General features: G+C 38.9%; 1 protein-coding gene across 2 annotated transcripts in view; it reads left to right on the top strand.

Moving 5' to 3' along the window:
* The window catches only part of kiaa0930, a 43430-nt gene extending 20808 nt beyond the window's left edge, over positions 1–22622 (top strand). The window contains exons 2-10 of one of the 2 annotated variants that reach the window (XM_015352994.2): positions 267–415; positions 14255–14359; positions 14889–14966; positions 17636–17737; positions 18159–18299; positions 18946–19140; positions 20107–20272; positions 20729–20849; positions 21951–22622. In XM_015352994.2, the coding sequence (XP_015208480.1) occupies positions 267–415; positions 14255–14359; positions 14889–14966; positions 17636–17737; positions 18159–18299; positions 18946–19140; positions 20107–20272; positions 20729–20849; positions 21951–21960 (1067 nt within the window). In that variant the 3' untranslated portion in view covers positions 21961–22622. Of the gene's footprint in view, positions 1–266; positions 416–14254; positions 14360–14888; positions 14967–17635; positions 17738–18158; positions 18300–18945; positions 19141–20106; positions 20273–20728; positions 20885–21950 lie in introns of both variants that reach the window. The other variant, XM_006633640.3, reaches the window with a different exon arrangement.
* The last annotated feature ends 838 nt before the right edge of the window (positions 22623–23460 follow it).

Raw genomic sequence — 23460 nt, 5'->3', positions numbered from 1 at the left:
ATAGTGATGGTGCTGTTTTCACTCCTTAGGAGACTCTTGTGCACCATATAAAAATCGGGTAGTTTGCCTCTTACTTTTCTCTTTGGTTTCCTATGCCTTTAGATCAAGCACCAAAACATTTCCTCAAGTATTTCTTGTGTCAAACACTTCCCATCATTCACTTTCCACAACACTGTCTCGATCCAGACAGCAGAATTTCCGGAGCTTTAATCATACATTCTATTGGGGTGTTCTCCCTAACCGCCTTCCTCGTTTTTGTTTTTCAGGATGTCTTAAGGATGACAGGATCGTGTTTTGGACCTGGATGTTTTCTAACTATTTCATGGAGAAATGGGCCCCCAGACAGGACGACATGCTGTTCTATGTGCGGAGAAAGCTGTCCTATGTCAGTGCTGACAATACGGATGGGAAGAAGGTAGATTGGATAGATTCCGCTCACTGTATGATAATGTGTGCTTCCACTTCGCCAACCATTAAGTCTAATTATAAATTGGAGAGTGGCTGGCTGCTGCAATAGAAAAAAACGGTATAAAATGTTGCTGTGGGATACCAATTTGTTTTTTTTGTAAGCTTTTATAATTGCCGATCTGTATGAAGAGAACAACAATAATCTGGCACCTTGTCTAAAAGCTGCAGTGCCCTGATACAGTGCAGTACAGTGCATCTCCTTTTATAACTGACCTTTCTGAAAATGAGCCAGAGGTGGCAAGCAGTTTTAATTTTTCTTTCAATGTAAAATGTATTTTAAGTATTTTAAATATAAGAGTGACAAAGAAGACCAATGAAAACTGACAGAAACTGCCTTTGCACTGTACTCGGAGGTTTTGAGGGCCAGCAAAGCATTGGGCATTAGCTCAACAAAGCTTGGCTGATCAGTGGAAAGACTACATTGTTCATTTAGTTCTTGGTCATTTTAGTTGGTCATTTTAGAGTTATTGGTCATTTAGTTCACATTTTTTTCCAATCCTTTGTCATGTATCTGAGAAAGGCTCGGAAATAGATACGAAAGAATAAAACAATCAAGAATAAAAATATGATATGAAAATAAGAAAACATCGGTCATACAAAATAAAAATGAACTTAAATCTAAAATAAACTGCAGTGATTCTTTGTCTTATTTGCACAATTTAGTATTTCTAAGGGAATTAAGCAATATTCAGCAGTTTTCTAGACCTCCTGGAGGAGTTATAAGCTTTTAAAAAGCTTTGTGAAGTAATGGGAATTTAATTTTAATCAGTAAACTAGGCATCTGTGAGGAGAGGTGGGTAGCAGCTCGCCTCGTTATCAATAAGCAAAATTTTAGTGTTTTTAACTGGTAAACAGAATCTGTAGAAGGCAGGGCTAAAGAGATGTTTTGTGAAAAAAAATTGGAAATGTGTAACACCATTTGCACAATATCACCAACGAAAACATAAAAAATTCACTTCTACAACTATTGCTATTGCTCTTTGGCAACAGCTGCCTGTATAAAACTAGCATGTCGGCTTTTAATTCACTTCTACATACAGTAGAAGTTGACATTTTTCAAATTCTCTTGAACTTCTTTTGAATTATTTGGCTTTTTTGTTTTCTTTGATAACATAATAACAAGACCCCTTTACCATCAGAAATCTCATCAGATATGAAAAAACAGTTTCCTTGAGACGAAAGGTGGCTCAATCACTGAGGTTGCCCCAGGATTTGGGTGTTTGGAGCAAGTGTGTACAGGTCTTGCAGTGTCAATCTTTTTCACACTGTTCTTGTGTAAAGACATGACTCAGTCAAAATAGGGACACCGTGATTGGATAATGATAGGGACCCAAGGGGAGCCTGTGTATGGGAGACAAAACACTAACATCAACAAGAGCCCCTGCTTCATGTATGAAATATTTTGTCAAAAACAGGGGAAAAAATGAAAAAAAACTTTCAACAATTACCTCTTTGACAAGTTCTAACAATTTCAGTGCTTAGTAGTTTTACAAAGTAAATCATTTCTTTATTTTATGGCAAGCCATTAATTACCACAATGTGAATGATTGACATAGACTCTTCCTTCCTGGCAATTAAATAAGCCATGTTTTACAGAACACTTTTATTGTGCATTGGTTAAGTGTTAATCTGTGTCAGTTTCTGTGATTGAGAAGTTTGCTTCATGATCATTAGAAATCGTTCCTTTCTCAGATACTCTTTTTCCAAAGGTCAATTTCAGTGCTTAACAACGAGAATTTATCCCTTGTAGACTACCAAATAGGTCATCCTATGAAAGTTTCCACCCATAATTGTTGTGTGAAAAGGCCACTTCAAATCCAGGCTCAAATCCAGGGCCAAGAGATGTTATCATCAGCTGTGATACACTGGCTAAATACTTTTAGAATTGTCTGGCAGTGTTTGTCTGCACAGCAGAAACTCCTGATGCTCACCAGGCACCTGTGGGCTTCTGTTTCTGTTTCTCTTCTGGCCTACAGGTTGAGTCACTACTATTGACCACAACAGACAGTATACTTGGCTGGTTTTATTTGTCTGTTCAAAAGCAGCATCACTCAGTATATTTTAGATTCATACTAGAAATCCAATATACAGTAAAAACAAAATAATGACCTATTTACACTGCTAGTGTTCATATAGAAATTGCTTAAATCAGATGATGTCAGAATATAGACATTTACAAACGTGAAGAGGCATTCGGCCCATTCAGCAGTTTCTTGAAAGAAACCGAGATACAAGTCAACAATGTGGCTGGGTGCCTTTTTCATACTCCCACAAAATTTCTGGGTAAAGTAGTGCCTCCTGTTCTCAGTTTTAAATGCACTTCCTCATAGTTTCCATTTGTGTCCTCTGGTTGTGTTTCACTGTTCATTCCGAAAAAAAAATAATTAAGGATTTGCGTAAATTTCCTAATGTTCCTCTGTGCCTCCTCACAGTGTAGACTAGGGGGTTCCCAGCAGGTTTCTTTAAACCTTAATTGGCTGAACATAATTTTTAACAGGTGAAAACCTGCTTATTTAAGAAGACGGAAATCCTGTTGGATTCTGAATCCTGAGAACCAGTGATAGAAGCCCCTGGTTAGATCTCTGCGAGTTCAGACTTGAACAATTCCAGCAGGTCCACTTCAGTGTTTGCACCTTTAATTGTTTTTGCATGGAATAAAACTTTCACCTGTTCCTTTGCAGCCTATGATACAGCTACATATTTGATTGTTCAATCAATTTTTATTTAATCTTGATAATTCTGGCCTTGGTGGATCTGGTGATGTGATGGAAAATTAAATCATTTTAAAACTGCTGCTCATGTAGTAAAGAAACAAGCTTCAGAATCGGTGTCACTGATTGGCGTGGATTCTTTATAGAAAAGTCATATTTTATTATTGACTATAATTTCATGGAAAACCTTTGGTATTATTGAGGTATTTTCTTATAATGGTACAGGATGTTGTATATGGTTTATGCATGAGTGTGTTACAAACAGTGTATTGTAGTGTTCCCTTGTTCTCCTGTAATTTTGTTAATCATCTGCCTTTCAAACACAGCAACAGAAACAATGTTTTGATGTGTCCCTTTAGTCTTTGCCAGAAGGCATACATTCCTGAATAATTGTGCCTTCTCTCCCAGACTTGCCAAACACAACTACAGTATGTAGAGACTGTTCTTTGCTAGATATTAGCATGCCTGATGTTCCTAAAAACCGGATGATTCTTTATTTAGCAAGAGAAGTAGGGCGGGTTTGAATGTGGGCTGGCCTAATTCATCAGTCCTTTGAGTCTTTCTCAGTTGGCAGCGGATATCAAAAAGTGAAAGACATTTGATGATGTCGACCCCTGGGGAAATTAACCTGAGTCTCGAAACAAGGGCCATGCTGTTTTGGCATATTGGCCGAGAAGGAGCCAATCTCCTTTGATTAGGTTTCAGACATTGCAGCAGTATGTAAAGTAAAGTCTTAGTTTAGAATGTGGATGATTGACAAACCATTAAAAACGACAAATTCACAAAATAATGGCTGAATTATTCTTCTTGGGAACAATGACTTCAAATTTTTAGTAGGTATAATATAGTATGTTAACTAAAATTAATAGTGTAACGCATACGTCCGACATTAGAGGTTGTGAGAGCCAGCTTACCAGCGTGGTGACGTCACCGCCTTTCCCTGTGAATAGCAGGGACCTCAGCTGTCGGGCTGACGGGAGATTTCCCTTTAGCTCAAGTGGCTGGGTCCCTGTTGAGTGACGCCAGAGGTCCGGGTTCGAGTCCCCAGCGGAGGGGGGGCCGACCTGTGGCGGCAGCAGCAAGGGCGCATACCCACGTGAACCCGAGAGCGCTACAATAGCTTTCGTTAACATGGATATGATGCATCTAAATAAGAATCTTTACTTTTTTAAATGGAAAATCTAAATACCGTCATTAAAATAAGATGCTGGGAAAAAAACGTCAGCTTTTTATTGTCTGAAGGTGTTTAAATGAAGCTTAATTTTAGTTTTAAAAAACGTATATGCCGCTTAGTAATGTTTAAACAGAAACCGTTCTATATAGTGTGAATGAAAGTTTTCTTATTTACCAAAGAAGCAAAACTTTTCACTCTTAAAAATAATTGACGCTACTCAACTAGTCTATTTTATTAAGTGATTTAATGTGGGCGAAAAAGAAAATGCAGTGGAAAGCAGGGATTTACCAAATGCTGCTGTCAAAACCTGAATTTTTATTGAGTTACCATAGAACTGCTAGCACCTTCTCAAATCCTCATTTTGGCTTGAAATAAAACGTCCCTGTTTGATAGAGTATTAGCCAGCTTTAGTCCTAGAGCACGGAACATCGACTTCAAGTCTGTTCCTAATGTAGCTACACTGAAGGGTTATCATTCTCTCTGATATTCATGTGAATATCATAAAATAGCAGAACAGAGCATGACAAAAATACATTAAAAAAAGCAACTCATGTCTGTTCATAATTAAGAAAGTAAAAGTTGGTATCAATGGAAGGTTAACTCTTTCTGAAGATGAACAGGACAATTCTCACACTGTAGTGTTCTTGTACTCTGTTTTTGTTTTATCCCATATAAACTGCAGATGTGTTTCAGTGGAAAAAGCACTCAGTGTCTCTTTAATATATGTCACAAAAGTAATTAAACAGCACACCTGGAACATCAGGGAGTCAGCAACAGAGATCCCAGTCCCTTCTTTTCCTGTTGTGAAAATTTTTATTAATGTAATACGATGTAAAGAACTGTAGCAAAGAAGAAAAGAAACAACATTATAAAACACACTGGATATAGTTTTGGTTTGCATTAATGAATACTGCCGCATTTTCAGAACAAAAGTGTACAGTATTAAACTTCTATTAAAACACGAGACATTAACATAGCCTTTTTAGGTCTCCCATTGTGAGTTGATTTCAGAGGGATGCCTTTTCACAGTTTACAGAAACCCTTCTTCACTGCAGCAATCAATGTGCGGTCAATAAAGGTAATTGTACTACTCTGCAGGCTGTAAACAGCAAACTGGTAATCCACGATTGACATGGACCTGTACATTTCTTGACTTGTTTTACCCCGCTGTCAAGTGTTTTCTGTAGGTTTGAGCACGGTGAACCTGGTCTGTGTTTTTGCCACTCCCAAGGTTTTCTTTACTGTTGTTAACAGTGCAAAGAAACCAGTTTATTAACCATTTCAAGCACCTTAGATAAGCAGGGCCAAAGCAAAGCACAGAAATGTTCAGTTTTATTGTACAGTGAGTAGTTGAGTTGAGAAGAAACGGATTTAAAGGCGTTTGGAGCTGCTATGAGAGGAGTGATGGTCAATACTTATTCAGCATAATGTTTAATCTTGGATATTATTGATCTCCTCTCCCCCAGTACACTCCTCCTCTGGGTTGTAATCTTTTAGTTAATAAAAAGATAAACAGCAGACAACAAGTGACCGAACCTCTCTGGTGGCCAAGGAGGTTTAACCGTTACATCTAGACTGCTTCTTCAGAGCCATGACAAAACCACACTAGCCAGCATGGGGTACTGTACCATAGTGAGTTAACAAGAAGAGTACCTTTTTATATTTCACTGTCGTTCTGTTGAGGCTTACAATATTCCTTTGAACCAAGGTAGTTATCGCCAGCCATCCATGTTTTAGTTATTGTATGGATAGCAAGGCTTTGAAAAACATTTGCACTTTTGCTGATCATGAAACACAAAATCAAAACCACCACGTAGCCTCTTTCAAAGTCACCTTTTACTCTTGTTGCCACCCTGTTTCTTTCTTCCTCCTCTCCGGTTACCGTGCAACCCTCCTTCAGATACCAAATTCTGTGCTCAACAAAAAAAAACATTCTGATTTTAATTCAGAAAGTCAGGATACATGAGCTTAAAGACAAACGCGGACCTCCCTCTGCGTCTTCAGGCTTCGGGAGGGGAAAAAATATCATTTCCTGTCCATTATTCTTCCATGTAGGCATAGATAAATGAATAAAGGGAATATATAGAACTACATTCCTGTTTAGCAGCTCCAGTTTTACCTACTATACTTAAGGGATGTTTGCATGATGACAAAGCTTGCCTTGAAATGCCAGACAGAAACCAAGATCAGAGGACTGAAAAGGAAGTAAGTGCATACCTATGAGGATGTAAGCACAGGAGTAGAAGCTGCTTCATAAAAATAGTTGTAGGAAGCTCTGGAGTGAGTGAGTGTAGTTTAGATATTACCAGTCTGAGCCTAGACTATAGCATTTGTGATTTAAGATTCTCCAAGTGGCAGAGCACCACTTACTGCTCTTTGCAGATAATGTGGCTGTAATTGCATTTGCACTTATTTGGACAACTGGTTGTTTTAGTGGAGCAATACAGATGACATATGTTACCTAAGGCTTTAGCAGCAGTGTCTTGCCTGGGCTTTGAAGCCACAATCTTCCCGTTAAAGGTCCAGAACCGCTCCACACCACTGCCTTGACACCGCTAGCGTTTTCAGCTTGTCAAGCAGTCATGCCTCCCCTCCGGGCACCTGCCTGGCCTCTGTGAGCCTGCAGTCTCACCTCCGATGAGCGTTACCACTCCTGTGGGTCTCACGGCGTGTCAGATGGCAAGCAGCCTGGTGATAGCTGTGGCGCTGGGGAAAGTCCACAGCTTACAAATCTCAGACATGGCCAGTAACACCTACAGTACACAGTAAAGTGTGGCTGTCACCGAATCAGTCAGGCAGCCTAGCCGATAAATTCAATTAAGGAACTTGTGTTCCTTAATTGAAGCACCACTGCCTGTTTCTACTTCTTATGTTTCTTTGATGCAGAAGCATGTCTGCATTTAGAGTTAGAATCAAGCATATCCTGAGTATCTTAAGCTGTGCTACTGTATTACAGACAGTAGAGTTGCATATTTTGGCGTTTTTCACACGTCCATATTAACAGGACAAATCAGCATGCGCTGTATTATTATTCTTTTTTATATATTTCTTTAGACTGTTATTATATTGCATATCATAACACTTTTCATGTATTGGGTGTAGTGTTTTTTTTCAGCCCCACAAGAGGTAGCAGGACACCCACATCATCCACTCTTTGAGTATGACCTTAGCAGCCAGCACACACACAGCATGCAAGGCGAAGAGCGGAGGGATGGCAGACAGGAAAGCGTTAAAAGCCTCAAGGGGAAGTGTCGGGAGGTCTAGTAGAAGCTTCAATAGCACGTTGTCCAGGACGCCCTGACTCGCATCCCAGGATGCTATTTTAACATCTGAAGGCAACCTCCTACGCCACTACCCCCCCATAACCATACTGATTTTGGATTTTCATTTCAGAGGGAAGGGTTCCACCTACTGGTACACAAACACTGATTCTCCTAGCTGGTAGTTTTTCCTTTGAAGTCTGCCATCCAAATACTAATCAGGCCCAGCCTTAATTACCTTCTAAGATCTAAATGGGTCCAGAGATGAGGTAATAGTTCTCATGTCCTAGGTTTTAGGTACAATAGTTTATTCTTTTGGCTCGCTCTTTCGCATGGAAAAATCTATACTCCCTTTCCTCTGCAGCAGTCTGCAAATGAGCTCATTTTAAGAGCTTCATTAAAAGTTATTCTTGACTTGGTTTATTCAGACAAGTGGGCCTTTATGCAAAGTCACATGTATTGCATAAGCTTTTAGTCCAGGTTTGTAGTTGAAGTTGAAGACTGTTTAAATTGTTCTTATAAAGCAGAAAGTCCTTTGATCTTACATTAGCTTTGTAGTCTGGTACTCCAAAATTAATTGAAGATAAGGCAGTAAATATGAATATTCATGAAAGAGCCAGCCTGTTCTAAGGACATGTAGTTTATAGCACCTGAAGTGGATGGCAGTGCTATGCTGTCCTGCTGGTGTGTGGCAAGTCTGAAATGTTTCCTGGGGTAAAAGAAGTTAATTGATGTTCTGTTAACTGGTGACAAACATTTCCCGCTTTAAACAGTGCTTGTAGGTGCGCTACAGTAAGGCTAGGTTTAATTTGCAGTATCTGGGGCACTTTGCTTAGGTAATTAATTCAGCAGAGAAATGGAAGGGCTTATCTAGGACCCCTTTAACTTTTAGTCACGTCACCAGCATTTCTAGAATGTTTTTTCTGCCATTCTCTCAGGCCCTGACATTAAAAGGTAATGTATTTTCCAACCGTGTATTGATTCTCTCTCCAGCTGAAAGTCAAAGACATTTAGATCTCAGTGATGTCATTTCCCCAGTAGTATGTCTGAATTCTCTGTCCAGGTAACCGACACATGAATTCATACACACACTCTCTCAGCAAAATTTAAACAAGTTTCTAGAAGCCTGTTTAGGATGGATTACTTTACAATATCTTTAAGTCAAATCCTACATTGATTACTTTTTTTCTGCATTTTCTATGTGCTTTGATGTTACTTGACTTAAAAATACCTTTGAGCTGACTGGGTATTGATTTAGTAAGTGTTGAATTAAAAAAAACATCATCATCATAACAAAAACCAAGCCTGCCTTATTAGGATATGGTTACTCGTTTTTAAGATGTCTTATGAAATCAATACAATTTTTAATGAAACGTCACACATGAAGTGCTATTAATAAGGTGGTCTTTCTAGTCTCCTCTTATATACTTATTTTTTCAGTTTGTACTACAGAAAGGAAAATGTCTAATGGTTTAATTCAAGCCAACGTTTTCACTTCCCTGTGGTTATGAAACAAACAAATAAACCCTATATTTGTTTTTTCCTGTGGTTTGGCAATTTGTGGAAATCTTCCTTCAATTGTGTGTCGAAACCTTTTCTCGCTCTAGGCTCTTCATCCCTAGTTTTATTGGCTGCACGGTGATTTGTGTCAGAATTTTCTAACCTGTTTTATCATGTCCCATTTTTTCCAGTTCCCGACAATGTTTTATTTCAAAGAGATGCAGTTTAACGTTTTGACAGAACGTCTATTGTGAGGACTCCTCTTCCTGCCTGGAGAAGAGTTTGATAAATCAAAGAGGGTGTATTGACTTTTCTGTCCTCTTTCAATCACTGTCAGTTTTCATTCTGCTTATATTGCCTATGCAGCCACAAAAAGGTGTTTGGTGTGTAAACTCAGGCAATAGTGAGCCGTGAGGAAAATAGAAAAGTCTTTATTTTTAGAAAGTCACATTCTAAAGCCTCTCTTCAGGGATAAGTTTGTCACTTGCCAAGACATTTTCTATAGATGTGTTGACTGTATAATGGGATTTTTACTTAGATCACATTACATTAACACACATACTCCCGTAGAAATATAAAAATACTTTTTTAGTGCTTATATATTAGTGTAAGTGTGATCCTTAAATCTCATAAAAACTGTCATATTTTTTTCAAAACAGGGTAGTACTACCCTGATTTTTTTTGCACTGTACCTGGGAAAAACAGGTTATTTTAAACTTACCTGCTGTATCTTTGTTTGTTTTTGTGCTCTGCATTTTTCTGTAGAGGTATAAAAAATGAAATATGAGTGTTGATGGATCGTACACTCACACTCTTCTGGATATTGCCTTCTCCTGTTGAGCAGGTCTGACATATTAAAGTTCTACTCACAGCACAATTCTTGAAGACATTTTGCATTATAAAAACATCTGCAAGGCAGGTTATTAAATCCATAAAATACAAGGTGACTTTTAATACAAAACAACATTTTGCTCTTTCGCTTTTGTATAACATGACATCTTTAAAAATATGTCCCTTTAGAAAAGTCTATTACTTTCTCAAATTATAACGACTGTATAACTCATACAAATGGGTATATAATGAAAGTTATGAAGGCCTGTTTTTTTACGCAGGAGTATAGTGGTGCACGCTGAATTTCTGAGAAACGCAAAACTAAGACTAAGAGCATCAATCTCACAGCCCTTTCCACTGGCATTTCCACAGCTCTCAGGTTCAATGTCAGACTGGGACTTTGAACTCCTCAGCTTGTGAAAAATAAAGGGCAACTGTTTCAAAACCAGTTGACAGCATGCCTGAGTAAAATTCAGAGTCTGACAGCTTTTTTAAAAGTTTTCTTTTTGTGTAAATTTAGCAAAATTCACTACTCTTCTGGATATGAGAAATATCTGTTTTTCTTCAGAAGTGATCAGGATTGAACTGAACATCATGCATGCGAAACATCAGTACTGGAAGCAAGAATGTATGAAAGTCATGTAAAAAAACAGACAAAGCATTTCATTATGCTGGAATAACCAGTTTGAGGCTTACCTGTATGTTAAAACAAAATAATTCCCTTCCTCTTCTTTTATGCCCTGACATTTACTAACAACTAAAATACAATATGTACAGTAAGTGAAATGCACAACATTGTATAACTGTCTTGCATCTTTACAAAATGTAGTAAATAGATCTATAAAAAAATCTGGCTATTTTGAAACCCATACAGTGTAAAGGGAAAACAAATCAAACAAAAACCTAGCTTAATTTTCAGTTGCTATCTAGACTTCTAGTCCCTAACTAGTTCCACAGTTCCTTGGTCAGTCGGTTGTGGAGCGCAAGGCAGTGTATACATCACAGGCCAACTGGTGACAAATGTAATTGAAAAATACCTTTGGTTAAGTTGGAAACACTTTAAAAGTGAGTTATTTTAATCACACTTCAGTGAGTGAAGTTCCACAGTTCCTTGGTCAGTCATTTGTTCTTTCTCCTCCCACAGCTTTCTGGGGAATATGGTCCAGTCAAGGGTCTCCATTTTGTCTGAACCTTCTGGCCTCCAGTAGTTTTACAATAAAAACCAGAAAAAAATTTGCAGAGAGACTGCTATTGACAAAAACAAGCTGGGTCTTAAAGTTGGAAAATTACCCTCTATACTACTGATCTATCATCAGCAAAATGTTGGAGGCGTGACATTACCACAGCCTCTCATACTGTCATCAGAAAACAGAATAATTGATTAATGTTGCTAAATTCATTCCTGAGAGTGAAAGTCTGTTTCGTGTCTTTTCAGTGTTGTTATATTGGGTTTCTCTTCACATAGCAAAACTAGAAATGGGATAGTCAACATTACACTGTGATACAAACAGCTAAATCTCTATACAAGTACTTTATGTAATCAACTATTTTGCTCTGGGCGCAAGTTCTGTAGCTCTTCCTTGTTACATGACTGGTGTGAAAATGTTGCTCTCTGAAAGACCTCTTTGACAAATTGTCAAAAACCAGCAATTCAAAGTCAACATACTTGTTCCCTTGTTACTATGGTTACGTGGAATTTTAGCCGGGTTTGCATTTGTTGCTGGACCGCCTTAAAAGTGTTCAGTCTGATGTGTGAAATGAGCTACATCTTATACATGCACCTCATGAGTTATTGCTAATTCATTCTTTCATTCATCTTGAAAATACTAAATAACATCTTGTGATTATTGTTGGCAGCTAAGCATCACTTTTTAATGCCTTGAATTGTGTGGAAGTTAAGGAGTTCAGGATGTCAATGTAACAATGAAAGTAAACTTGTATGTTCATTATTATTATCTTTGGAAGTTAGTATTCCTACACTCTTCTTTCAAATTCAACATTTCTGGGTTTTTAAATTTTGTATTCCAATGACTATAAAATATTTTCTTTTTTTAGCATTGAATAAACCTTTTTAATTGTTCCTTTTTGAAACGTATATTTTTATTCAGGGCTCCAATGTTTAGCAGAAGCCTACGTTTGCTGCCTGTTGTCAATTTATTGTACTTCCTCTGAAAACCCACCTTTTCCCCCCTGTTTCTATCTAGCTTTGACCCAATTCCTACAGGGGAAAGAGTCGTTATGTCATCAAAGCCTCTTTATTAGCAGATGTAATACAGACAGTTTATGGTTCTGTTCACAACACATGTTTGGGAATGATGTTGCCCTGGTGTTTGAGTCACAGGTTTGTTCCTGAGTGACTTGTGGGATAAATGCCTGTGTGATGGGATACAGCCTATAGCCTGGACTTTTAACAGTTCAGATCCACATTTGTTTTAACAGGTCAGGTAACTTCCTAATCTCCATAGATATTTCAAGGCCTACAGAAGTGGCTGAAACAACTACATAAGGTCTTCTGTTGCACAGTTTTGATCAGTCTCTCAGGGAGCACCATCTTCAAATCCAAAACATCCAATTGTGAAATAATTATTTTCTGTTTCTGTCATTTTTCGTGAGACTTCCATAGGTAGTCTTGTCCATTTCTCATTAACAGTAAATGGAAAGTGTGATCCTTCAATATAAGATTGGTCTACCTTGAGGGCAGGTTTTGGGAAAAGGAAAACCAACTGGAATTGTGGAATCATCTGTCATCAGCCTTTACACAAGGAATTGTTCCTGTGTGTGTATTAATTAATAAGCATCATCTCTGAGTTGTGTCACTTAAAGTAAAAAAAATAATAAGTGGCTTGTGCTTTAATCATATAAAGAAGCTTCTTAATTCCTTCTGTTAAAATGTCTAGAACTTGCATACTGATGCTACCTTTATCTTTTGGTTTGTTCACTTTTGTTGCATTACATATATTTATTTTTTGTGATAGTAGTGGTGAAACTAACTTTTTAAAGCAAATAACATTCCCAGAAAAGCACATCATGAAATATCACCGCCTGATTCATAACTGTGTGCTGATCTAAGAAATACCAACGTCTTTAAAGAGACAACAGTGTGCCGGAGGTGATGCTCCCCCTAGTCACAATAGACAGGCTCTGTCTATGATTAAGTCAATAAGCATACTGTATTTCATTTACTTCTTATGTTTTTTTCAGATGCTTGTAAATGTATTTTTTAAGAACAAGATTGTTTTACACAGCATTTCATAACAAACTGAAAGCCTTGAGAAAGTTGCTCAGTAGTTATAGGGGAGGGTTTCTAGTCTCTCCTTGGTGGCGTTCTGCATTCCAGACAGAAGCAGTAAAGATTTTGTCTGTAGTTTAACGTGGGGCCAGAGGACAGGTTCAATGAAAGATGACATCATCTCTGCAGTAGGCATCTGAGCAGGGAGCATCTTAAAGGGGAGACACAAAAGCTGCTGTTAGACAAAGAAAGGAATCCTTGTTCTTTGCCTTTCACTAGCATTTGAATCCATTTTCCCCTTTTATTTCTTATAGCTTGGCCCAGATCTTGATCTATTTCCTGCTTCGCTTCTGTCCACTTTTGCGAGAAGGTGATTAAGTGCAAATAATGTAATTAGAGCCTCTGATCTTCTTGTTTGAGACAATTCATCTATCTCTTGTGTTTAATCTGTGGGTAATTGTGTCATGTGAAGTCAATCCTGGAGAAAGACACTTTGTTAGAATGAGACAAGGTAATTCAAGTCAGTTTTCCCCTCTTGTATACTGTATATGCTCCAACATCTGTGATGCTGAGCATGGTATCCTCAATATCACTGTGAAGGTAAACTGGCTTTTTTAACATGTGAAGCATGCAGTATTTAAAGGCCATCAATACAATTGCCAATACATTTTGTCAATACAGAACAGAAGACCATAAGACAACGGAGGAGAGGAACAAAAAACCTCTAGGGGTCCAAGGTCAACTGGTTGCCCAACCCCTTTAACATTATATAATTTAAAAAAGGAAATGATGAGGGTATTAATCTATACATCCATCATGTCTTCTGTGTGTTAGTACTCAATGCATAGCTCTATATACCAGTAAATTCCTAAACGATAGCTATATCTATGATGTCCCTCTTGGATCCATGGCAGTGGGCACCTTCTGGACATGTGGGGAGGAGTATAGGATAGTTTGGTCAGAACAGATATATCTACCTGGTAGGCCAACATAGAGACACAAAAATACCATCCATGAAGTTTGAAATAGTTAAAAGTGAGTTATTTTAATCTCAGTGAAGGTGTATTTCTATACCCGACAGGTTGAGGTGGAGGTTTATCGGAGAGATTCCAAAAAGCTGCCAGGATTGGGAGACCCAGACATAGACTGGGAGGAGAGTGTCTACTTGAATCTCATTTTACAGAAGGTAAGGTGGATCTTGGTCAGCACCCGGTGTGCTTTCCACAGTGAAACTGTTCTATTGTTTGAATACAATTTAGTTTTAAACAAAGGATGTAGTATAAATGTATAAATGCTGAGTCTGTAACTGTAGTTTGAAATTAGATGCCATTAGAAGAATAAATTTATGACCGCATTTTACCAGTATCACAGCACTGAATACTGCTGATATTTATTTGTTTAAGAAAATCTTATCGAAGTCCAATCTTTGAAGTTTGGGAAATGAAGGGAGAACATTTTGAAAATGAAAATTCCTTATAGGAAATTTCTCATTGCATTTATAGGAAATATTCTCATTGCATATTTCCAAGAATATGCAATGAGAAAAAAAAGACTATACAGAGCACTCTCAAATCATCACTAACACACCAGATCTTGACTTAACCCATGGAGAAATGGCAAACATGCCACATGTAGAGTATAAAGCTTTTTGTATGGCAGCTGTAGGAGTTTTGCATGTAGTTCCAGTTTTTCAGTGCTGTCATTCTCTTTCCCAGCTGGACTATGTAGTCACCTGCGCTGTCTGTACACGTTCAGATGGAGGGGACATTCATGTCCACAAGAAGAAGTCACAGGTCAGAGGTCGGACTCTTTACATTCATGTGTGCTCGTCCTTGGTGTTTGTGCGTGTGTATTGTTTAATGCTGTCAATGTGATGGCGAAAGCCGAGAAAATTTCCCTACAAATGTAAGTAACTCCAGAAAAACAGGTTGTGGGATGTTTGCACAATGGAAGTAGCTTTTTTTATACACTAAGTTGGCATATTCTTTTAAATATTAACAGACCAAAAATAATTTGAGAGTTTTTTTATCACCTTGTGTATATTTTTTATTTGATTTGTTGATTTTTTTTCCCTGGAAGCACTGTTACTGAAGACATCATTAGAGAGCAAAGGTCCCCTAGGTGATCACTCAGATAACAGTGTTTTGTACTATTGGGGCAGAGATCGAAGTACACAGCTTGTAAAATCTGCGAACAGAAGTATTTGGAAGCAGGATGAGCCTGTTTCTTAAGACCTTTCTTTCATTAATTGTTATGGTTTTTGATGTGTAAGCTCAAGGTGACCTGACCTGGTGAAATCAAAGTTTGTTCTGTTCTTGGAGTAGAAAATTGGAGGTCTCCTGTGGAGACTTACAGTATGTAACATGGCTTCTCCAGCGGAGTTAGGGGATGAGCTACTGTGAGAATGTGAAGATTTCAAGGAGCAGACGACTTGCATTTGCATGAAAGTCATATAAGGTCATTAAAATTGTGAAACTCAATTTCGGTTTGTGAGTACAGATTAGACTACATGCAGCCCTCCTTATCCATGGGATATACATTCCTGAACTGTCCATGAATAGAAAAATGTCTGCTGGGAAGAAGCTCTCCAATACCATACACTGGAGAGCTTATACTCCATGTGCTTATACACTGCAATCAAACATAAGCTTGCAAAAGAGACAAAAGAGAAAAATGAGAGAAAATAAATACAATAAATACAGTCTGCACATTTTCTGTGATAAAAAGGTACAAAGCATGTACCTTTATAGTTACTAAGTACAGCAATCTTCAGGGTGACGTGATGAGACTACACTAGGCACATGAATGTGCTTGATAATTTGTCGGCGGTGGTGACTGGAGAATTCTGGCCTGTCCTGGTGAACGTCAGTCCTTTTCCCTGCCTTTTCTGATTATTGTTCTGGTGTGGACAAAAGGATTTTAACACCCAACATGCCAACAAAAGGCAACAAAGACTGGGAAGACATGCAGGACTCTGGGAACAAGGAGAGATGCAATTGTAACCAGGAAGACAACGTGTCTGTGAATCTTGAATTGAGCCTCAGAGACAATGTAAGAAGCTTTGGGACTGAGAATCTTCTAGAAGCTTCAGAGAATGCCTCTCAGACCAGGCATGGACTGACACCACAAATGTATGTAACCTTGGATAAGAAGCTAGAAGTGTAGCTGTAAAGGTCTGAAAAGCCTGCAGATATGTGAAAAATATTTTGGTGTTTTTGCAGGTCTGTTTCAAGAAAGATTCTTTCATACACCTTGTAGTAATAACAGGCATATTGAGGGAAGGCATAAAGGTAAAATGGCATATCTGAAAATACTTTTTTAGTAATGGTATGAAAAAAAATTAAGATGTAAATGATACAAACCTCATTCACACCCAAACAAAGCAGCTCAAGAAGGAGCCATTTTTTGCCTTCAAGGAGAGACGAAAAGAGGGTGTGTGTCAGATTCTTGACAGGCCAGAAGGGTGTGTAAGGAAATGAAAGAGCTGTGAAGACCCTAGATCTCCACAGAGTGGGAAGGAAGATGCAGTGTGGCCCACCTTACCTGTCTATCAACACCACAAAGACATTGTTCTCCCTGTTTTTGGGTGGCAGTATCCTATTGGTGCCTGCTGTTCAACATGAAAAGGAAACCAGGTTGTTTCTGTTTGTTTATGCCTTGAGGGATTGAAAGTGTTATATTTTTCAAATTATTACAAATTCTCTCTGTTGTTAAAAAGCGGGCTGAAGGCACTGTAAACGTATTTATATTTACGAGTGTCGTTTGTCATGCATATTCAGCATGCTGTGTTAATAAGGCTAACAGGAAATTTACATTTTTCATTCAGGTTTTTTGCCAGAAGTGTATCATCACATATTGAAATTCATTTATTCATGTTTCTGCTTTTGAAAAGACGACTGTATGGTAAATTAATTCTTGATTGGTATCACAAGGGTCTTTCTTGCATGGGCAAGCAGTCTTTTTACAACAATATGAAAAAAGAGCATACAGAACACAAAAAGAGATTAGAGAAACAAAGACAAAAGATTCTACCCTTTCATCCTGCAGATTTTTTCTTCACCAAACGTTTCTAGCCAACATAGTTTTTTAAAGCTGTATGTCCAAAGTATGGACTTTCTGGTTTTGGCTGCATAACAGTTTGAAACCATGTTATAAGCTTTACATTTCAAAATATTTGAAATGGGGGATGTACTGTACAGTAGCCTTGGGATTGCATTGGTCATTTGCCACTATTCTTAGCTCACCAAAACATTGCATTTCACTCTGCCATGGAGTGGTAAAAGCAATAAAATCTCTTCATTTTTTCCAAAGACATCTGCACACCAGGGATGTGGTCTCTGTGGGGGACATTTTTTTCACCTGTCGGGTCACATTTGTGTGTGTGTGTGCCTGTGTGCGTGTGTGACTTCGGCAAGGTTATTTTTTGGTAGTCCCTGACAAGCACGTCTTCTCTGGTTTCCAGCAAGTGTTCGCCTCTCCCAGCAAACACCCCATGGACAGCAAAGGCGAGGAATCCAAAATGAGCTATCCCAACATCTTCTTCATGATTGACAACTTTGAAGAGGTAACAGCCCCCTCTTCTCTCGATGTCCAAGGCCTCATATCTCATCAGAATAGCCAGCTTACGTGAGTGTGAGGGTGGGATTCTCTTTCAGGAGGCTGCAGGTGTGGTAATGTAACTCTTGATTTAACATTCATGGGACCGGATGTGGCCAAGGGCGATGGAGAACTCTAGAGACGTTTGCTAAGTGGACAAAGTGACACTGGTTTTTGACAGTCTAACAAATGAGCCAACAAATGGGCTGGAGACCTCAGATCATGCCTGCCAAGGGTTGGTAGCCCCTCCACAGAAATGCGGTAAAGGCTATAAAAGATGACATTGGAGAATTTGTAGGCTGTAGTACCAAAACAAGGTTAGACTACCTGAGGAAGAGCACTGAAGATCATGCAGAAGGATCAGTGTGTGAGGTGTCTTGTGTTCACAGGTCTTCAGTGATATGACAGTGGGAGAGGGGGAGATGGTCTGTGTTGAACTCGTTGCCAGTGATAAAAGCAACACTTTCCAGGGAGTCATTTTCCAAGGCTCAATACGATACGAAGCTCTCAAGAAGGTCTATGACAACCGGGTGAGAAATTTGTGCTCAGAAGTGATTTTTCATTTTTTGGAAAATGTTAGATTGAGTGACAATGTACAATGAAGACAAAGCAGTGTCTTTGTAGATGGATATCATACAAACTGTGAAAGATGCCAACCAATTTCCTTTCTATAATATTTTTATACAGGGGCGTTATGCCTCATGTGTCCAATTATTCAGATTTTTAACAAACAAATACATAATTGACTGAAATTATTCCGCCTAAGGAGGACACAAGGGACTCAACGTTTGCCAGTTAGAGGAAGCCACATGGCCCAATCTAACTTGTTTGGGTTTGAGTTGCTAAATTATCTCATCCGGCCATTTATTGAAAAAATAAATATTTTTAGATTTGACAGTATGGGTGGGCAGCTCATTCCCAGACTCCCACAGCGCTTGCTGTCAAAAAAAGTGCCTCCTGTTCTCAGTTTTAGAGGCTTTTTCACATACTTTCTATTTGTGTCCCCTTAGTATCTTTTCACTGTTGAACTGTCCAGTGAACCTGAATCTTGAATGTAGGATCGACATTGTTTTAACTTTCAATATTATATCAGTATTCCAGAAGAGCTCCTGGAACTGCAGCTTTTCCTTCAATGCAGATATGTGGGAAAACATCTTCTCTGCTGTCTTTGCGCAGGTCAGCGTGGCAGCTAAGATGGCGCAGAGGATGTCCTTTGGCTTCTACAAATACAACAACATGGAGTTTGTGAGGATGAAGGGGCCCCAGGGAAAGGGTCATGCAGAAATGGCCGTGAGTCGAGTTCCGACCGGAGACACCTCCCCCTGTGGGACTGAAGAGGACTCGAACCCTGACTCTCCCGTCCACGAGCGGGTTGGTTCTGCACACATTATCCCCACGTTCTGTTGCGCCTTTGAGGGAAAGACATCTTCATTTTCACCTTCAGACACTCAGAAGCAGTGAGGCAGGCCTCCCTATTACCGTTAATTTAGAGAAAGTAGCTTTCATCGCTTAGGAAGGCATGTGAAGCAGTCGTAGTGAGTTTATTGTCTCTGCATAGATACCACCAGAATTATAGATCTAGATTTACACTATAAAATGCCAGTATTTGTTCCAAATTTGTTTTGGAATTTAGAAAAACAAGTTGTAAAAAGTAAAGTGAATGCGTTAATACAGGGTAAGCTATAATATCATACAGTGATCAAATTTATCAGTTTGCATGTGTAATAACTCTAATGATAAGGGAGAAACAATGCTTTTTACAGTTTCCTGTACTCAATTTCATAAAAATACTACTAATAATTACTAACACTCTTTCTGAAACAATTGACAATTATAACAAAAGGTTGACAGCAAAAGGCTTGTTTCAAGAGCTGTAGAACTATACCCTATTTTTCCTTTAAGTCAATAAATCCCACATTCACAAATTTACCTTTCGTGGAAACCGACCAGTTCCAGATCCTCACAAACACCAAGGTTTTACTGTAGCTTTAAAGGTACAGCATGTATTCGATGTATGTATTTTGGCTGAGTCACACTAAGGTTTAAAACTGACATCAATTAAACTAGCTCTGCATGTGCCTAGCCTTTTTTTAGCTTCAAAACGGTGGAACTTTGTGTTTGTACAAGGACATGAGATAGACTGTGCTTTGCAGCACATCGCTGGGGAAAAGGTTCAGGTTCTTCAGACGAAGAAGGCTCCACAGCCAAAACGTTGTTTCTTTTCTTTCCCTTTCCGCATGACCGTTTGCTGTGCCTTTGCAGCCTACGCGTGCCGACGCAGCTCCCTGCTCGATGCGTATCTTTAATGCGGGCTGAACCGTGTTGCTGCCCTCACAGGTGACCTCTTTCAGCACCCCGCCGACCCCGGAGAGGAATAACCGGCCCTCCTTCTTCTCCCCGTCGCTCAGGCGCAAGGTGCCCCGGAACAGGATCGCCGAGATGAAGAAATCCCACTCGGCCAACGACAGCGAGGAGTTCTTCCGGGAGAATGAGGACAATGGAGGTGATGACCCTGCAGCTACGTCTGCTCCGTTTCACTGAAGCACTCTTTCATCCGTTACGTTTTGAGTGGTTTGCAGTTGTCCATAACTAAAACTTCCTCTCACTGTGCTGCTTGTGTTGTTCATTTACCCATCCAAACACTTATATGTGGGGTTTCCATTAGTGAAGTCTGTTGACATTGTTACGATTAAATTAAATGATATGTAAATCTCATATAAATAAGAGCGACTGTTCCTGTCAAGACATATATACAGGAAGAAAATATGAAAATATTATATTTTTCTACCTCTGTGAACTCTGAAGAATAAAGTCATTAAGGACCTTTAGAAATATTTCATTTCTGTTTTTAAAGAATACTCAAGAAAGGTTCTTTCAAAATCTTGAATGAAAGTGCTTTAGGATCTTTGCTGAGGAGATCTGACACAACGCTTCTTAGTCCGTCCTCTGTGTCTCCCAGACTTGCACAACACCACCAACCTGAGGTCCAGATCGCTGTCAGGAACAGGCCGGTCCCTGGTGGGGTCCTGGCTGAAGCTGAACAGAAGTGAGGAGAACTTCCTGCTCTACTCCCACCTGACGTATGTCACTCTACCCCTGTACCGCATCACCACAGGTGGGCTCCTCAGACTTCACTGTGTGGAGCTGGGAATTCCAGCTTTTCTCTAGAGGGAGTGGGGGCACAAAGGACAAGTGCAACTTACACAAGTTGTACAAAGTGCAGCTGTGCCAGTGCTGCTTGCTACCAATAATTGATCTGATTGTTTGCGTAGAGTTTGTTTTTTCTGAACTCGTGAGCTTTGGTTTAAAAAATACCCCAGTAACGTGGTTATCAGTCCTGGCCCTGTGTCAACACTGTTTCTTCTGGATTGTGCTCCAGCTGAGTCCTTAATCACAGGCTAATTTATATTTATTTTGACTTGCTATTGGAGTCCTTTTCTTAAGTTTGCTTTTGGCTTTTAAAACACTAAATGAATCTTGTAATTGATATGAGCCCCTGTGCCAATTATTGAGTTTCACGGCTACTCTCATTGAGGAGTGTAAGCTGAAATACAACTGATTGCATTTAAGGAAAACACTGACTCACTGTGGGAGCTGTCACATACCGTGTCCTTCCCCCTAGTATTTGTTCATCATGAATTGATCACCTATCAAGATCTGTTTAGTCTGAAATTAGGGAGTAAATTCTTCATCAGCAAGTTGAGGAGAGACAACATAACATGCTGAGTGCTGAAGGTGTTGTAAATGCACTTTAACTGGGGTATTTTTTAAACACCAAGGACAGCAGAAAAGTCTAAACTATAGCAAGCAGATCAATTATATGCAGCATATAGCACTGCTGATTAAAGACTGAGCTGAAACAAACAGGATTGAAAGCCATTTATCTAGATTATAAGACAAACTAAAACTAAGTAGTACTAGAGACAGAACACTAAAAATGTGGACAGTAATAGCCTAAACAATTTTTCCTGATGGACATAACCTTAGAACTTTGTATACACCTTTTACTTGTGTGATGTTTAAACAAAAACATTGTATAGCATTTACAGGTACTAACAAATCTTACTTAAATTGCATTCAAGGAAGGATCAGTGTGTGACGTGTCCTGTGCTTGCAGGTGACACAATGATGACTAAACGCATTTAATCCCTGCATTCTAATGCTTAATCCTTTATCCTCAGATATTCTTGAAGTGCGACAAAAGCCAATTCTCATGACATAGCAGAGACAAGACACTGCCTTGGATACTGTCTACCAAGTGCCTATGTGTGATGGGCGAATTGGACAACACTACCACCTAGTGTCTGGAAAGAGAACCAAAAACAAAAGCAAAGTCTTTGGAACAAAGTGAAAAAACCAGCCAATCAAGAAGTGCCTCTTCCTTCCTTCCTGACAGACTCCTGTTTTCACAAAGTGAAAGCAGAAGTGACAGGTTCTCTAGTTTTGCTTCTTTGAGTAAAGCAGCACCTGAAATATCAGAACCACAGCTTCATGAACATCTCACTGTCAGGTTTACTGGATTTAAAATGAAGCAGCACTCCTCAAATTATATACGATACATACGATCCAGAATTTCCTAAGAAGTAGGAAAGCAAAGAAAGAATGTCTGTTGCCTGTAAATAGTTAAATTGTTCAACAAATCATTGACATACCCTGTTAAATATTCTGCTTTCAGTCTATACAATGCTGTTTTTTTTATTAAATGTACAATGTTTTATCTGTTTTAACTGTTTCAGTGTGTGTAAAAAGGGAATTGATTCAAGAGCCTTTGCGTTTGAAATCAGTGTTTGTATTTTGGTCTTTACATCCTTAGCATGGCCTTTGGAAAGTAGAAATAAAACGCCTTTCAGTCAGAGGATGTCTTTTACTGTATGTGCATCTTCAATTTGCTGTTGGCGAGGAGAAGGGAGAGCTGCAGAGTTTTCACCAAAGCACTGAGTGTGTGGTAAAAACAAAAATGCAACATTTAATGTCTTGCGTTTCAAGTGTGAAAACATGTCATGTCAGCATCATTTCTTGCATGGAAATTATAAAAAGATGTTTTGCATTATAGATTTTAGGCAAAAAATTGAAAGCTTTGGATTAGTGATTATGAGAAGAGTTTTCCCCAGTGTTTGCTGTGTAACACCATCAATTTGGTTTCATGCTTATTTGTTATTATACTAAGCTCCCTTTGAGGCTCCGTTTCTAGTTCTCAAAGAATAAGGTTTTTTTACAGGATTAAAATCTATGAAACTGCGTCAACATTTCATTTTGGAATTTGCAGTGTTAAATTAGGGGGGGGGAGGCAGGCGAGTTTATTGATCACATCCTTAGTAAACTTGAGCTGCATTTTCTTCCCTCCCTTTCAAACGGCACAAGCCTTCTCCTTCAGGATTCTTTTTGCTTAGTGTTCAGTACCATCTTCCTGTTTGCCATCTAACTTCTGACATTTTTTCAAAGGGGAGTCAATTGTGTTGAAAACAAAATCCCAAAGGATCCCAATTATTTTAACTGTATGTCATTTGCAAACATCTGGGTAGTGAAAATACCCAGCTTCAAAAGTGGAAAGAATCATTCAAACACCTGTAATCTATGGAGATTCCACCCTGGTCCTGGAAGCTGCAGTCCAGGCTCTCTTCTTGCTCACTGAATCATCTTTTAAATCTTAGGGACACACAGAAATCATTTACCAATTTGTTAAGGAAAGTC

This window comes from Lepisosteus oculatus, chromosome 7, assembly GCF_040954835.1.
Source record: "Lepisosteus oculatus isolate fLepOcu1 chromosome 7, fLepOcu1.hap2, whole genome shotgun sequence".
Lineage (NCBI taxonomy): Eukaryota > Metazoa > Chordata > Actinopteri > Semionotiformes > Lepisosteidae > Lepisosteus > Lepisosteus oculatus.
The sequence above is the reverse complement of the archived record's forward strand: the minus strand, read 5'-3'. Positions and strand labels throughout refer to the sequence as shown.